The following is a 17,937-nucleotide window of genomic DNA, read 5'->3' on the forward strand; positions in this document are numbered from 1 at the left end:
TAGTTCTAAAATGATTTAACAATGCAAAGCATAATTATCTAGCGTAAAATTTTAACCTGCCATAGGTCTAGAGTCGTCAAATTTGACTTGTCTTAGTTCTAGATTTAGAAAATTTATGTAAGTTTAAATTTGACTTGTCTTGCCAAGAAAAATTTCAGTTCTTGTGTTTTGTTGAACTCCATTAAATAAAGGAGTCAGTCAACTACAGGTTGAAATTGTAAAGATACTAATAATTTTAAAGAATGGAGGGGTTAGATTTAAGGTTCTGTTCTTATTACAGGATATTGTGTCTTGTAGTAGTTAATCAGACTGCAATTGTAATTCAAATTACGATGACACAAAATTTGGAATTTGTATCTGGATATACAAACATCATTGTAAATACTGTGATAAATCTCATCACTATATTGAATTATGTGATTTATAAGTTTGGACAACATCAAGAAAAAGACTTTGTGAAGAAAAACTACCGGCTACATCAAGAAGCAGAATTGGCTATTCAAGGGAATGCGATAGCTGGCTGGATAACTCTTTGCCACAGACAGAAATCAATATTCTGGGGAAACTTTGTCATCCGAAACTTGTTAAATTGATTGGCTACTGCTTAAAAAGGAAGCATCGACTTCTAGTATATCATAAGTTCATGCCTCAGAGAAGCTTTAAAAAAATATCTATTCAAGTGTGAGTTTGTCAATCTTATAAGCTAATCTCTCTTACCAGATAATCATTATTTATGTGAAGAATTTGGAAGTATGATATAATGTTGCAAAGGAATGACTAATTATGTGATTTCGGAAGGTATGGAAGTGATGAAATTTAAACAAGGGTCCACACTTGTTTGTGATGTAGCTACCTGATTCACTTGAAATAAGGGTTCCTTACTTTCAACCGTTCTCCTGGAATCGTCGTGTAAGTATTGCCCTTGGTGCAGCAAAGGGTCTTGCATATCTTCACAGTCACGAAGCAAATGTTATTCATGGTGATATCCACACAGATAATATATTACTTGATTCTGTATGTAAGTAACATTGGATTCTTCAAATTTACTGTTATCCAATTTTCCCATTATACTTTCTGTTTTTTTCTAAATAAACTGTTAAGGAACCAGTTACTCTAAAACCTTAGCGTGTTAGAGAATGGCCATTTTCAGGATCTTATATTATTTTAACACTCCCCCTCACTCGAAAACCCATTTATGGGTCGAAGAGTGGATCACGGGCGCCCATCTTTGGGGCATGACTTTGTCTTTCGTGTCCTTCATAAATTGTGAGAAATATTGGGGGTGGCAGGGATCGAACCTGAGTCCTCTACCCGCCTGAGCTCTGATACCATGATAACTATTATATATTGATAACTACTCCATATAACTATGGATGTTTTAAGAAGAACAAAACAAGAAAAAAGAAAAGGGAAAGAAATAGAAACTCTTTAATGACTACATTGTAACTAATCCTGCCTGTATAATGAACTAGGTGGGGCTTTATATAGAGCCCAATATTTATTCCACTACAATGACTAAACTAACCTTCTATTTATTCCTCAATACAAACTTAGACTGTGGACAGGAATTCAATGCAAAGCTCTCTGGTTTCGGATTAGCAAAACACGGACCAGAACTTGGAAGAACCCATGTGTCTACTTGTTAGATGTATTAAGGGTATTTTAGTCAATATGTGAATTAATTAACTAGCTATGTATACACTATATAAGTTCATTATTCATTTCTTGTAGAGTAAATTGTACTTTGCATACCTTATAAATATTTACTTTTTGGATTTGATCTTAAACTTTTAATTTTGGCAGAATGCATCCCTCAACTTTTAATTTCATTTTATATCGCACCTCTTTTAACAATTTTCAAGGGTAAAATCGGAATAATTTTTTTATATATATATTATTACAATGTGCACCCCGTATTTTTAATATTGTAACAGATTACACCTCGATTTTAAATTCAACTCGTTTCAAAAAATATATAAATTTGTATGATAATATAACATAATAGTTTTTTACTTAAAAATAATTAAAATATAAATATTCTGTTAAAATATAAATATTATCTATTAAATTTGAATTGAAATCACAAATAAGTCTTTTATCCAAATTATTTTAATTTAAATACTATGCAAATAATTTTAAATCATATATATTTTTAAATAATAATATCAAAAGATATCTATTTTATCAAATATATGTGCCTAGGTTTTGATAGCACATATATTTTTTGACACAATCTTTATAATTTATAATTTCTTATTTTTATTTTAATATTTTTATAATAAATCTCTATTAAAACTATAAGTTGCCTTATTTGTCAATTTTTTTAGTGTTACTAAATAGTAAATACTTCTTTTGATTCATGTTCTTATGTTTATTTTTAAAATAAATTAGCTACAAAATATGTACCAAATTAAAATTTTGTAAAATGCATGCAATGTTACTAGACATTCTTTTTCTCGTGATCCACTAAACTACACTACACAAACCAAAATTTTCTATTTTATTCTGTTTGCTTTGGATTTCATAATATAATAATCTACTAAAAACCATCGAATTTTATGTTTATGTCTGAGCTCAAGATTTCGTTAATTTTATAGCATTTGGTTTTGATTTGGATCGTTTTTATAACATTAATTTTGGAGTTTTGTTTATTTAAAAAAAATCACACTAGACCCTAACCTGATTGTCTGTTATATGTTTTATTTTTTAATTTAATTTAATAATATATAATTTTGTGGATTTCAAAGTTATGAAAATTTAAAATAAAGTATAAACTATAAAACTATATAAGGTGTATATCGTCAAAATATTAAAACCATGGGATGCATATCGTCATTATATAAACTTTTGAAAAAAATTCCGACTTTACCCCTGACAATAATGATTATTTTAGACAAAAATTATTAAAAGAGTGCAATATGAAGTGAAATTTAAAATTAAGGGATGCATTCTGTCAAAATTAAAAGTTTAAGATCAAACCGAAAAAATGAATATTTATAAAGGGTACAAAATGTAATTTACTCTTTTTTATAACTAACCTTACCCAATGTAATCATTTTGTAAATATAGTATTCTTTATTTTCTTTAGTTTACATTTCTATAGTCTCTTTTACATATCTTCATATTCTAACACTACTGAATGTTTCAGAGGAACATCTGGTTATTTTGGCTCCAGAATATGCTATAAAAGGTTATCTTATTCAACATAATCAAATGCCCAAAGAGGTTCAACGCAATGCAAAAATGCTAAAATCATCCTTGAATTCATCACTCTTTTTGCGACATCACATAGCACTAGCTGCACAACATATTACAGGTTTAATTAAACATTATCAAAAGTGCAAAGAGGTTCGTGATAGGGACCCCCCCCCCACCTCAGAACAAAGACACTCTGTTTTACACTTTAGTAGTACTATAAAATTTCAGATTGGTGACACCGAGTTATTTTTTAACTAACTGTTAAATTTATGTTAACAAACATATTTTACCAGATAATTGTGCACAATTAAATCTAAAATTCATAAATTCAAGAGATAATGAAAAACAATTGTTGCAGATTTCATGATTAATTGAAACGCATTAGGAGCTACAACTTGAACATCAAAAGCTAGACCACCAACAAAAGACCTAACCAACCAACATCACTTTACATAACAAAACCTAAGAATCCTTCTAAACATAATCATCAAATTAAACCATCAAATTAAGCGCGCTCTCCACGGATACGCCTGGCGAGCTGAATGTCCTTGGGCATAATAGTGACTCTCTTGGCGTGAATCGCACAGAGATTGGTGTCCTCGAACAATCCAACCAGATAAGCCTCTGCTGCCTCCTGGAGCGCCGCAACAGCTGAGCTCTGAAAACGCAGGTCTGTCTTGAAATCCTGCGCTATTTCACGAACCAGGCGCTGGAATGGAAGCTTCCTGATGAGAAGCTCTGTTGATTTCTGGTACTTGCGGATCTCTCGGAGAGCCACGGTTCCAGGCCTGAATCTGTGTGGCTTCTTCACTCCTCCGGTGGCAGGTGCTGACTTGCGTGCTGCTTTTGTTGCTAGCTGCTTTCGTGGTGCCTTTCCTCCGGTTGATTTGCGGGCGGTTTGTTTGGTTCGTGCCATTGAAATGAAGCTTTCTTGTGTAGAGATATGTGTGTGTATTGATTTGTTCTGTATTTTGGTTTGTGGATGTGAAAACAGAGGATGATTTGGGGGGTTTTTTATAAGGGAGGTTGGCAGGGTTGTGGCGGGAGTTGGGTCAATCGTGGCTGTTGGTTTTGGGGTTTCAGGGGATGGTAATGATGCGTTCTAGGCGCGGATCGATGACGTGGATGGGGCTCTGAGGGTTTAAAGATCATTCTGGCCGTTGATTTGATTGTGAGGGGGCGTATTATCGACGGCTGTGCGTTTTATAAACAAGGCAGGGGCGGATCGATGAGCTGGCTTGGGAATACTTAGAAAATTTCGAAATTCGTTTACAACTTGCAGGCATGCAGCAGCAATTTTCAAAATTTCTTTCGAGTATGAAACCATTATGTTATTCAACATATAATATTACTTTATTTATATTTATGCATATTCAACTCATTGAGTGAATAAGTGTACTTAATTATGTATTATCAATTCATTCATATAAAAATGTATTTTTATCAATAAGCTAAATGTAGAATCTTTTTTTTAATTCCAAACTTTTGCTACTTTTGTAAATGGGCATTTATATCAGTTAAATTATTACTTATGAGTTATTCAGTTATTTGGATAATTGACATATATATAAATTTGTGATGTGTGTGGGATACGGTCTTTTTTAATTATTTTGTCTAAAACAATTAAAGGTGAAATTAAATTAGAATTATAGGAGGTTTACTAAATCAGAGAGTAATCACCCTTAATGCTTAATTTGTGGCATTTTTCCGGAATTAAGTCAATACTGGTCAAACCAGACAACTAGTCCTAAAACATTTTTTTTGACAAAATTTACTTGACATATGTTTAGGATGAAAATATTAAGCTAATGATATATTTCATACTAAATTATATTTGTCGACGAAACAAAGGCAACGGCTAAACGCACAAAAATCGGGAATTTTGAAATACCGCTTTTACGAGTTTTAACTGTCAAACTCATTTAAAATTGTGTTGGTCTTAAATATTTTACACTCAAATATATGTAATATATTTATTTGAATATTAATATCAAATTATCTTGTAAAAAGTCGTGCAAACAAATTTAAAAGATTTTATCCCGAAAAAATCTTATATGCTTATTTATGCTGATAAAATCTAACATAAATTTAAACTTAATTATTTCTCGGATCTCATATTCATTATTATTGCAACTCCATGTCTTGCATTATTATAAATTTTATTATTATTCAATTAAACTAATTATTAATTATTATTTTACTAGTAATATTATTATAATATTTTGTTTATTTAAATTAAATATAAATATATTATATTAATGTATTTATATTATTATATTATAATAAGTATTGTGAAAGAAAAAATAAAACAAAGTTTAACGGGACCATCCCAAAGTAAAAATGGGTTAGTGCATTAGTAGAAGTGCTTATTTTTTTAGAAGGAGACTTGGTGATTAGTCGGCAAAAAGGTAACTCTACATTCAAGTGGGTTAGGGAGAGGCAATAGAGTATCTTCAGCGCTCTGGGCATTCTTTTCGGGTTTTTGAGCCCACAAGGAATTCACGTAAGGAGAAGTTGTCCCCAACAAAATTTGGGCAATTTCTTCCAACAGTGATGTCTATCTTTTTTATTTTTAACATTATATTTTCACATTCTGGGTCTCATTAAAATCATATATCTATTAAACTTAATTTGTTTACAATTTCTTGATTAATATATAAAAGCAAAAGAAGCATGAAATGGTGTCTTGAAAACTGTATCTAGTAGCTAGTCAATGACCATCGAAGTGACTATGTACCCAAATAACTGTTTATAAGTGTCCAATAATAGTGGTCAAGTATCTTTTGTCCAAGCCCCGATTTCTCTTCCTAAGGTGGAATGTGGGCATTAAAACGCTTTTCAATGCAGTTGATCTTGCCTCTTAAAGATGGTCTTACAACACTAGCCACTTAACACTATTTGGGCCACGTTAAGTGACTTCGGCAAACATTTTTTTTGTCTAAATTGCATTGCACCAACGGGAAGAAAAGAGGTCGTGGTCTCTCGCTCTCTCTGGTAGGACTGTCAAAAAAATTCGGAAAATCCGATATCCGTTCGAATAATTCGCATTTGTGTCTGAGAAAGTGGATATTATTTGTATCCAAAATAAAACGGATATTATCTGTATCTGAATCCGAATATTTCGGATACGGATATAGGCACATCCGTGTCCGAAAATATCTGGATCCAGAAATAAATAAATAAATAAATAAATAAAATTTATTATATATTCTTAAAATTTTAATGATATATTATTTTTTAAAAAATATTAAAATATAATATTTTTTTATACACGTCTTTATACTACCAAAAGTAAGGGTATCTTATTTATATTTTATACCACATCTCTATAATCTATATCCTGGAAGTGTAAAGTGCAAACCCTTATCTTTTCAACTCTCCCACGTCGCAAAGTGGGAAATGGGCAAGCCAAAAAGTGGTTTTTACATTGTATGATCAGGGTCAAAATAGGTCACGACCAGCAAAATGACCACGCCCACTTCTAACAATTACCTAACAATTACCATTAATATTTAATATATTAATCTATCATTTTATCATTTCATTTTATGTTTGGTGCACTGCAGTCTTCATGTTCTTGTATGTTCTTGGATGAATATGTTGAGCATATCTCGTAATTTCATAATAATCATTATTTTTTCTATATTGTAATATTTTAAATTTAACATTTTCTCGTGTGATATTTTTAATGTTCTTGGAATTATCTTTTAATAATTGGAATTATCTTTTAAGAATAGAACGTATTTAAATTACAGGACATGTCTGTTATTTTAGAATCAATTTAAAAAATTATTCATTTTAATTTCGATTATTACAATTTTAACATTATTTAACTAAACTTAAATTAATTATTTAATATCATTTTTATTATAGATATAATTCAAAAGAATAAATGGGTTTTACAAAAAGTGGCAAGTGGGCTTTGCATTAGACAAAATTGTTCGTTTTTTTATTTTCCCACTTTCTTGTGTGTTATCATGTCGCGGGGTCCAAAAATAAGGGAAAGTTGGATGTTTCACTAGAGGTTCTCTTAGAGTAGCGCGCCACTTAACATACTTGAATCACGTAAAATGACTTGACCAGCCACTTTTTAATCTAAATTACATTGGAGTAAGAGGAAGACGAGTGACCGCCTCGGTGGCCTTGACCATTTCCTGACATTCCTAATTTATTATTATTATTTTGCATATGAGTAGAAGCTAGCATTTGTAAAGAAACTTTTTCAGCCTTTTAATCTTGATTGTCTTTTGTCTTACTCGCTTTACATGTTACAACTTGTACATGTTGATTTGATTATTTTTTTAAAAATTTTTAAATTAAATTAAAATTGAGTTTTAATATATTAATTTACTATAAATATAAAATTATTATATTTTATTTATTTGAATTAAATTATTATATAAGAATTAAGAAGTATTGAAAAGAAAATAAAATAAAGATAAAAATGGGACCCATTTGTAAGTGAAATTGGGCTTGTGCATTGGGAGGAGTGATCACTTTTTTTTCGAGGTCACTTGGTGCTTAGTTGGAAAAGAGTAGCCTGACATGTAAGAGCAAGCGCAGCGCGGTCCTTTTGAGACATCGGTCCCTTTTATATTATTTATTCTAAATAAAATAATTGGAGTTAAATCTTAAATGAATATTCAAAACAAATAATATTCATTTAATAAATAGCATAAACATTTGTAACCAAAATCTTTAATTGATAAATAAAAATAATATTCACTTAATTTTAAATACTCGTAAATAAAATCAAATATTCAAAATAATATTCACTTTAGAATTTAAAACTATCGAGTAAATTTTATTCAATTATCAGTTATCGAAAATCATACGTAACATACTCAAGAATATCGTCTCCCGGTTCAAAATACAATGTTTAAATTGTAGGCCCTATATTCATGGTATTCGTAAAATCTAGCTTATAGTTGTCATGGGTATTCTAGCTAGGGGTGAGCATGGGTCGGTTCGACTCGGTTTTTGGATAAAACCGGAACCGCAACCATTTATTTTTTATTTTTAAAATCAAAAACTGCAACTGCCGGTTCGGATTCGGATTCAGTTTTAAAAAATTCCGGTTTGGTTATAATCGGCTCGGTGTCGGTTATTAAACCGACAAATATAAAAATAAAAAGTAAAATATAAACAAGACAAATGAAAATTTTAATTATGATTTTTGTTCTTCAATCTGAGTTTCAAAAAATATGAGCCAATTATATACGAACTCCATGGCCCAGTTTGTATTTAGGTGTGTTGCAGTAAAGTAGTAGACATTGCAAACAACAGGAAAAAAAAAGTTGCTAAACACAGGAGTGCAAGAGCCCAAGGCCAAGGCTTTGTAAAAACTTAAAAAACTAATTGGCTATACGGTATTCTTCGAATATTCTGATATGTTTTATTAACTTTTAAAAATTTATATAGATTACATATATAATATACTAATTTCATTATTTATTGATAACCGGCTCAGTTCGGTTTTTGTCGCTTCGGTTGGAACGTATAACCGGAACCCAACTATCTAAATCAAATCGGTTTTTTAATTTTCGGTTTCGGTTTCAGATCGGTTTTATTCAGATCAATTTTCTCCGTTCTTTTCCGATTTCGGTACGGTTTCGGTTTTAATTTGGTTTTTTGCTCCGCCCTACAAGCTCAAAATTTAAATCATACTTCAATTATTGTAAGGCATAATTTCAAAACATGCATGCATTTGTATCGCATTATAAAATATAAAGTTTTTGATCACAACAACAGTAAAAAGGGTTTAAAAGCTTGCCAGATTGTCCGGGGGTGATAGCGGGTCTCGAGTTGGTCCGATAATCAATAAACAATAACATAACTCGGGACTAGTCATTGATCGCTTATGAAACTAAGCCTTAACTCTCATATATTCTAGCATTCTTTTTCAAGTCATTGATTAACATTCTCGCTTGCATACCCTCAATTTTATCATTTTTATAAAATCTAAAAATAATCTTTTTAATAAGAAACATTCGTGAAGGCCTTCCTAACCGCCTTTAATACTTTAGCTAAAAGTTTCATGATCCAACTAGTCTTTTGAGGGTCTCAAAAACAGTTTCAAAGTTACATAAAAGGTAAGGATGGTTTCCCGAAACATCGCTTACTTAAAACAATCATTTCTCTTAAATCGTAAATCCGTTTAACACGATCTATACATCAAAACGAAGCTTAAAACATGAAATAACTCATCATGGAAGTGGTGATATTTAACATGAGGTTTTTCAATTAAAAAGTGTTAGGAAATGAATAACACACATGAAAGGCATATGTCATAGCCTATTTGTTTATTCGAGGATTTAACTCAACTCAAATAAGGATGTAACAAGTAAATAGTGGTTCTATCGTCAGAAAGATCTCTCAAAGTAACATATGTCAAAGGATTAAGTAACATTGTTCATCTACAGTCTTGAGGACTTCATTCACTGGAAGAAGCTCAAGAAATTGATCAAGCCTCAGTGATATAAATCAAGATTGTGGATTTAATCAAGTGACAGAGATCTCGTCAGGGTATCAATTAATTACAAGGATTTAATCTGAAAAAAATGAAGACATGAAGAAATATCACAGATGTTAGTCATTCATGAACCAGAAAGTACATCGAGTGTCAACATTGAAGTGGTGAAATGGATTCATAAGTTTCAGTGATTTTCAGAAGATTGTCAGAAGAGTGGTTGATGTTCAAGATTAGTATTAATTTTCTATTAATTAATTAAGTCATATAATTTAATTAAGAAAATAAATTATATCTGCAAAGATTAATTTATTGATTAATTGAATTAATTGGTTAATTAATTCTGAATTAATATTATGCATTTTTCAGAAATGATTTTGAATTAATATTCAAAATTAAATCAGCAAGACAAATATTTGAACTGGTATGACAATTGGATTGTCATACCGAAAGTCTTTCCAAGCCTTGTTAGATTGTCTTTCCGAAAGTTCTACCAGTTCAATCAATAGTCCTACCGAAAGTTCTACCAGTTCAATCAATAGTCCTACCGAAAGTTCTACCAGTTAAAAGGATTGTCTTGCTGAGCTAACAGGATTTTCTTGCCAATTAAAATCAAAGGTTGATTGAATATAAAAGAGCAGCAGCTGATGTTCAACAAAGAGTATTGAATATCACAACAAACACTGAAGAACACAGAACAAAGAAAAAGCAGAGAACTTATTGCAATTTCTCAGGACATTAATTTCTAGTATTTATTGTTAAATCTAAACCACTAGAAATCATTCTCTTGTTCTTGTGTAACTATCTAGTGGATCAAAATCCCTAGAACTTAATCTCAAATTGCATTTAGCATTTGATCCTATTTATTTCAAAAATAGAAAAAGTTCGTGTCGAATTTATTCTAGATTTGGAATAATTTATTTGAGATAATCCCTTGTAAACGATACCGTTGTTGTAACACCTTTCAAGTTTAATAAAAGTTTTATTTAACTTGAATTTTGTTTCACTTTTTTATTCTGCATTTTATTCGATTAAATGATGTAGTTTGTATTCAACCCCCCTTCTACAAACATATTGGGACCTAACAACACAGAAGGGGGGTGAATATGTTTTACTGTTTTTTGGGCTTTTCTTGAATGTTTATGGTTGAACAAAGTAAATTAAATCTTGCAGTAGAATGTGTTCATGCAGAAATTAAGCTTGCAGAAAATAAGGAACACAGATCTTCAAAACTCACTTAATTTTATATTAAAATTAAGACTGTTTTGCTACAAATTTTCTAGGCTCTTTGTTGATAAAGAGCTTAGCTTCTTCTTGAGAGTGATACAAGAAATTTTATCTAAATTGTTACAACTGACCGAAGTACCAGTGTTAACTTTATAATTCAGTTAACTGCTGGTTTACACACTGTACAATAAGACATGCTATTAGCTTTTCTAAACTGTCACTTGTCATTTCTATTTATGGAAAAGTAGATCTTCCAGTTCTGGCTTAGCATATCTTTAGCATCATGTGATAATTTTAATCTTCCTCTGTCAGTTAATCTTCACCATTGATCTTACACATTCTTCAAGCTGCTTTTTGTAGACTTGTCAATCCAGCTGGTTGGATTGTTTTTTGATTGTTTATCTTGAATATTGAACTGGTATGTGATTTTGTACTTTGAGAATTTTACTTGAGATCTCCAATTAGGCACATAGAGATCTTGACATCTCGATAAGTATAATTACTTATCGAGATCTCTAATGCTCTAATGAATTTGACTTATAGAGGTCTCTGAGTTCTCGAATGAAACTTTAGCTTGTCGAGATCTCTCAGCATCATGTCTTCACTTTGTCTTGTCGATAACTTAAAGTTCTCTAGTGAATTTTGAATTATCGATATCTCTGAGTTCTCTAGTGGACTTTGACTTATCGATAACTCAGAGTTCTCTAATGAATGTAGACTTGTCGATAACTCTGAGTTCTCTAGTGAAGAAATGACTCGTCGATATCTCCAATCTTAATGTCTTCTTGACTTGTCGATATCTCACTGAGTTCTCTAGTAGCTTTCCTGACTTCTCGATAAGTCATTTGGAGTTCTCAAATGACTTCTCTATAACACTAAATCTGTGAATTGTAGAGATCCTGACTTAGAGTATTTTTATCCAAACAGATTTATTCAACTCCAAGCTTCTTCAAAATTCTTCTGAGGCATGATCACCTTGATCTTCTTCCAGATAGAATCCTTAGGTTTGATACCTTTTCAGGAAAAAGACCCAAGTCTGCTCCTTTGCATTTTTACAGACTTTAAAGTGTTACAAGTACAAAATACAAATTAAGATAACAATACAACTTACTTAGGGTTGACAAAATGTCTTAGTCTTGTTAAAGTACATGCATGTCTTTTACAACAATCTCCCCCAATTTGTGAGAAGATTGCTTAAGACAAATTCATGTATGTTAACAAGACTAATCCCAAGTTTAAAATAGATTATGAAAAGTAACAATTCATTATTCTCCTTAGATCAGATGTCCATTTAGCTTTACTTTATACTTTGATCAGTGACACCAATGACATTGTTATCTTCAGTAATCTTTGACATCATCACTTATATATTACAATCTCCCCCAACTTGTTCATTATAAAATTATGCACAAGTTCTGATTGATGATGTCAAAACTCTAACTGAATGCAGAAGTCAATCTCCCCATTTTGTCTTCTTCTGTGAGTTTAACAAACTTTACTTCTATACATGCCTTCAATATTATCTGCATCAACATTGCATGAAGATTTGCTCAATTTTCCCTTGTAAAGTTTGTACCACCAGTGCATCTCTTCCCTCCCTCTATCAAGAAGAGAGTATTAGTGTTTGGCAACATCCAACAACTGTTTTTGCATTTAGATATATTCTCCCCCTTTTTGGCATTATCTCTAGGTGACAAGATTCAGCTAGATGCATGTTGTTCAAGCATTTGTCATTGTCCATGTAGAACAATATCTGCAGCTTCAAGCTTCAGTAATCTCTGTATTGATGAATTCAACAGGTAGGGTAGGAAACTTTACTTAGACCTGCAGAAAAAGTCTTTCAGTAACAAAAGTCCTAAACTCTCTGCTCTTTTAAAGTAGTCTCGCTACTTCTCACTGTACCAGTCTCATGACTTTTAAGAGTCAGAGTTTTCTCACAAGGATTACTAAATCCAGATACTCATCTACCTCTTCTTTTGCCAGGAAGGATCCTACCTCTCTTATTTTTTGTTTTTCTCTCAATCTTTTCTCTCATCCTCACATGAAAGGATCAAATGTTGTTTGACCTACAAAAATAAGAGGTGGCTGAGAAGAGTTGTCTGTGATCATATGATTAGGGGTGATCCATATAGGTCTAATCATACTCATTTCATCAGAAGATTAGGTATGCATTTTACACCTTGTGAGATTCTGAAGAAGCAACTGATTAATTTAACATTAGTATGCAGCTACATCTTTCATCAGTTTCAACTGTTCTCACAGTGTTCTCGGTGATTCTGCCTTCATAACCACTTTGAGGTAATGGTTCTTGTGTGGCTGGAGATTCAAGAGTTTTTGTATGACTTTGATATCCAGGTTCTTGTGTACTCTATTCCACTGTCTGAATTTCGAGCTTCTGTTAACACTATTTGTTGTGCAGTTATGTCATGTTTTTTAAGAGATTCTTCCTTATTTTCTATACTATGTGAAGTATAGGTTCTTGTGGAACATGGATCAGAGAATGATGTTGTTGTTATGCCCCATTAAGACAGGTTCTTGTGTGCATGATCCAGGAAGTAAAAATCTTTTGATAGTCTCATCTACATATCCAAGATTAATATCTTTTACTCTCTTTTAGCTTTGCTGTTGTAGGAACTTCTGACAGTTTTCCTTAATAGATCTTCCTTAAGTCTGACATAACAGGGTTGATGAGCTTCTGAGAAGACCAGTATTAGATGAAGTTCTGGTACTTTCTCTGGAGAGGAATCAGAATATCTTGTAGTAGTTCTGATTTAGTAAGCATAAGTATCCCCTTCATGAATTCTGAAAATTTTATATAAGCATGAGGATCTTGGCTTATTACATCCTTCTTTTCTCAAACAACAAAACAAATGAAGAACATTTTGTGAGGTTTCTGTCCTTTTGTAAAACAGGTTCCTTTCGAGAGTAACCTGAGTGGGATTATGTTTGAGTTTGTGTTTGTGTTGCTGTGCCTAGGTGAACTGCAGTTTGGTTGTGAAAGATGTATTAACTGCAGTTTAGCACAAATGCATGTTGAGTGATCCATAGATTTCAGAAATCTTGTAATTAACAAGTTTCTAGCAATTTTAGGCGAATTCCGAAAATTTTGCACAAATTTAATTTTCAAAGATGTTTACATACAAAAGTTAAGAGATTTAAAACAGAAATCAAGAATGATTTTTTGTAATATTCAACTTTACTTATCCGTTGATATGTCTGATGCATCAGTTGAAACCAAATGTGTTATCTCTGCTTCGAGTGATTTGTCTGAGTTTCCAATTGTTGTCTTGAAGAGATTGTGTTTTACCCTATACTGCATTGAACATATGTAACTTTATGATTTTTAGTTAGACATATGCAGAGAGATTTTCAGTTGCATGCAGTATTACAGGAAATATGATACTCAGATAAATCGTAAATACATAGCAAACAAGACACAAACAGCTTTAAAATAGAGAAGATGAAAGATTTTCATTAATATAGAAATAGAGTACATGATGATTTAGATTCCAACAATTTAAACCCTAATCCTAAATACTCTAGTTTCTACTTCTTCTCTACTTCAATCCTCCTCGCCCTGCATTGATACGCTCTGGACATGAAGTGTGCAAGAGAAATGATTCTCTCTTGCAGTTCCAGAGCAGCAAGACGTTCCTGCTCAGCCTCCAAAGCACGCCTCTCCTGCTCGAGCGAGACTTCACCCTCGAAAATAGAAAATTTATCTGATGGTCCCAAGAGAGTTCGTCAAAAACTTCAAGGGGAACATCAAAAGGGCTGCAAACGATCCCTCTGATGCGGACACGAAGCCCAAAAGGGTCGTAGTAGACCTTGTTATCAGCCAAATGAAGGGTTGGTAGATAAATGCCATTGTTTAGCTTGTCGAGTACAAGAGCAGCCATTGGAGAGATTTGAACAAGATGAGGGTTTGGATATAGGATGTTTGTTGAGAAAAAGAAACTGAAGAGACACTTGAGTTGCCCGATGAATAAGTGTTTTAACCACACACACACTACGCGTATCTAGGCAGTTGAAAAGTGACTTAACTTTCTAGTTTAACTATTCCCCATGCAAGTACTCAAGAACACTTACACAAAAGGTAACCCTTCCTAACAACAAAAGATATTCCACTAGCTCACTAATCAAATCAAATACTCCGTACTGAGAAAGATTTATTTTGAATAAGTTCAAAAACATATAATTAACACACATTCAAATAAATTCAACTATTATCAGTATTCTCAAAACATCACATATAATTACTAGTCTACTTACATTAGACTAACATATTCCACATTTGATAAAAATATGCACATACGCACGTAAATGTGTCAATAAGTATGAGTAATTATAGATAAAGTATGTCAAAATTATTTTGCTGAACATAATTGATGAATTAAATGATTCCAGTTTTTCATACTTTTTGCTTCTTTTGATCTGTTATTTATTAACTTCATATATTTAGGATATGAATTAATAAAAAATACAGTTTACTTAGAATTTTGAAAAAGAAATTCCAAGTTAAAATATGTATTGAGAAGTTTGGGTATTTATAGAAAAAGTAAATGACTTGTCGAGAACTCAAAAATAGACGTTTGGAGTTTGTCTATCGAGAAGTCATTTTAAGAAATGAGGTACATATTGAGAAGTCATTTTAAGTAATTCTTTTAGAGAACTCAAAATTGACTTATCGAGATGTCAAATAAATATCCAATTTGTCCAAAAAGTGGACTGAATTAATTCCAACTTTTATTTGAATAAATTAAAAATAAAAATTAGAATAAATTTTCCAAGAGTATTTTACCAAAATAATTAATTAATTTAAATTATTTCAGTTCTGAGTTATTGATAAGTCAAAAATTGTACTAGTAGGGAACTCTGTGAACTATCAGTACTAGAGAACTCTTCAAGGACTTATCGATAGGTCATTTCTAAGCCTATCGAGAAGTCACTCGAGAAGTCAGTAAATTGACTTATCAAGGACTCACTCGAGAAATCCTAAAATGACTTGTCGAGAAGTCAATTTTGACTTATCGAGAACTCAGTTCTCTATATACTTTTGATTTTTGTAATTCTGCCTTATGTTAATTTTACATATTAAGAATGTAATTAACAACTGAGCAGTTTACTTAGAATTTGAAAAATCCCAAGTTGAATTTGAATTTGAAAAACAAATATGCAGAGATTTCTGAAATATTTATAATTCATATTTCAGTTAATTTCCAATTAAATCAAATTAATTTTGATTTACTGGAGATTAATCTGCTGCAAAACATTAACTGAGTTCTTGCCTTAAGATGAAGAATTAAGCATTCCAATTTCACCTACAAGTCTAGTGAAAGTTGCTTTATCCAAATGTTTAGTAAAAATATCAGCTAATTGTTTTTCTGTTGGTACAAAAATGAGCTCAATGGTACCATTTGTAGCATGTTCTCTGATGAAATGATACCTCACATCAATGTGCTTGGTCCTAGAATGATTAACAGGACTATAGATATAGCACTAGTATTGTCACACATAATAGGAATTTTATGTAACACTAGACCATAATCCATTAGTTGATTTCTAATCCAAAGCACTTGAGCACAATAACTTCCTGCAGCTATGTATTCAGCTTCAGCTGTAGAAGTTGATACAGATTGTTGTTTCTTGTTATACCAAGATACAAGTCTTTGTCCAAGAAATTGACAGCTCCCACTAGTACTCTTTCTGTCAACCCTGTATCCAGCAAAATCTGCATCTATGTAACCAACAGCTTCAAAACCAGTTCCCTTAGGATACCATAATCCTAAGTTTGGAGTTTTCTTCAAGTATCTGAAAATCCTCTTTACATCCATCAAATGTGATTCTTTTGGATTAGCTTGAAATCTTGCACATAGACATGTTGCAAACATGATGTCTGGTCTACTTGCTGTTAAATTAAGCAATGATCCAATCATCCCTCTATAGCTTGAGATATTTACACTCTTGCCCTTTTTATCTTCATCCAACTTTGTTGCAGTAGACATAAGTGTAGATGCAGGTGAACAATCAACCATTTCAAACTTTTTCAATAGATCCTTGACATATTTAGTTTGGCTGATGAAGATACCATCACTTCTTTGACTGACTTGAAGTCCAAGGAAGTAACTCAGTTCCCCCATCATACTCATTTCATATTCACTTTGCATAAACTTGCAGAATCTTTGGCAAAACTTCTCATCAGTAGAACCAAAGATGATTTCATCTATATAAATCTGAACTAGAATCATATCTTCACCATGTTTCTTGTAGAAGAGAGTCTTGTCTATGGTACCTCTAGTAAAATCATGCTTCAGTAGGAAATCTGAAAGTGTGTCATACCAAGCTCTAGGTGCCTGTTTTAGTCCATATAGAGCCTTGAGTAACTTGTACACAAAGTTTGGAAATTCTGGATCTTCAAAGCCAGGTGGCTGTTGCACATAAACTTCTTCTTCTAGCTCACCATTCAGAAAGGCACTCTTGACGTCCATTTTATACACTTTAAAATTTGAATGTGCAACAAATATTAGAAAGATTCTTATTGCTTCAAGTCTTGCAACTGGAGCAAAAGTTTTATCATAATCAATTCCTTCTTCTTGTGAGTAGCCTTTTACAACCAACCTTACTTTATTTCTGGTGATTATACCATTTTCATCCATTTTATTCCTGAACACCCATTTTGTTCCAATAATGCTTCTATTCTTTGGTGCAGGAACTAACTTCCAGACTTTGCTTCTTTCAAACTGATTCAGCTTTTCACCAGTAGTAGGATCACCAATAATTGCTTCTCTAGTATGACTTCTATCCCACTTCCTTGTATGAGTTTATTGACTTGTGCCTTCATCCTCTACTTCATTGTTGGTATGACTGCCAGTTCCTTCCTATCTTTCTCCCCCTGAGTTTGTGCTATCAAATTCAGGTGTTTGAGATGAGCTTCCATTTTCATGATTTTCCTGTTGAGTAGTCTCTTCATTTAATATATGTTATGCATCAACTTTATCTTCCCCATCAGAATTACTATCAATATTGAGGTTTTCAAATGCAAG

General features: G+C 32.0%; 1 protein-coding gene across 1 annotated transcript; it reads right to left on the reverse strand.

Annotated features, from left to right (window-relative positions):
- Positions 1 to 3,534: 3,534 nt before the first annotated feature.
- LOC141673072 (histone H3.2) lies at positions 3,535 to 4,197 on the reverse strand. The gene has a single exon (XM_074479806.1). It carries the CDS (start codon positions 4,112 to 4,114, stop codon positions 3,704 to 3,706), a length of 411 nt encoding a protein of 136 aa, XP_074335907.1. The 5' UTR covers positions 4,115 to 4,197; the 3' UTR covers positions 3,535 to 3,703.
- Between the last annotated feature and the right edge of the window lie 13,740 nt (positions 4,198 to 17,937).

Source organism: Apium graveolens, chromosome 7 (genome assembly GCF_009905375.1).
Source record: "Apium graveolens cultivar Ventura chromosome 7, ASM990537v1, whole genome shotgun sequence".
Taxonomy (NCBI): domain Eukaryota; kingdom Viridiplantae; phylum Streptophyta; class Magnoliopsida; order Apiales; family Apiaceae; genus Apium; species Apium graveolens.

Coding starts and splice junctions, on each gene's coding strand:
- LOC141673072 (XM_074479806.1), bottom strand. CDS start 4,114: ATGGCACGAACCAAACAAACCGCCCGCAAATCAACCGGAGGAAAGGCA.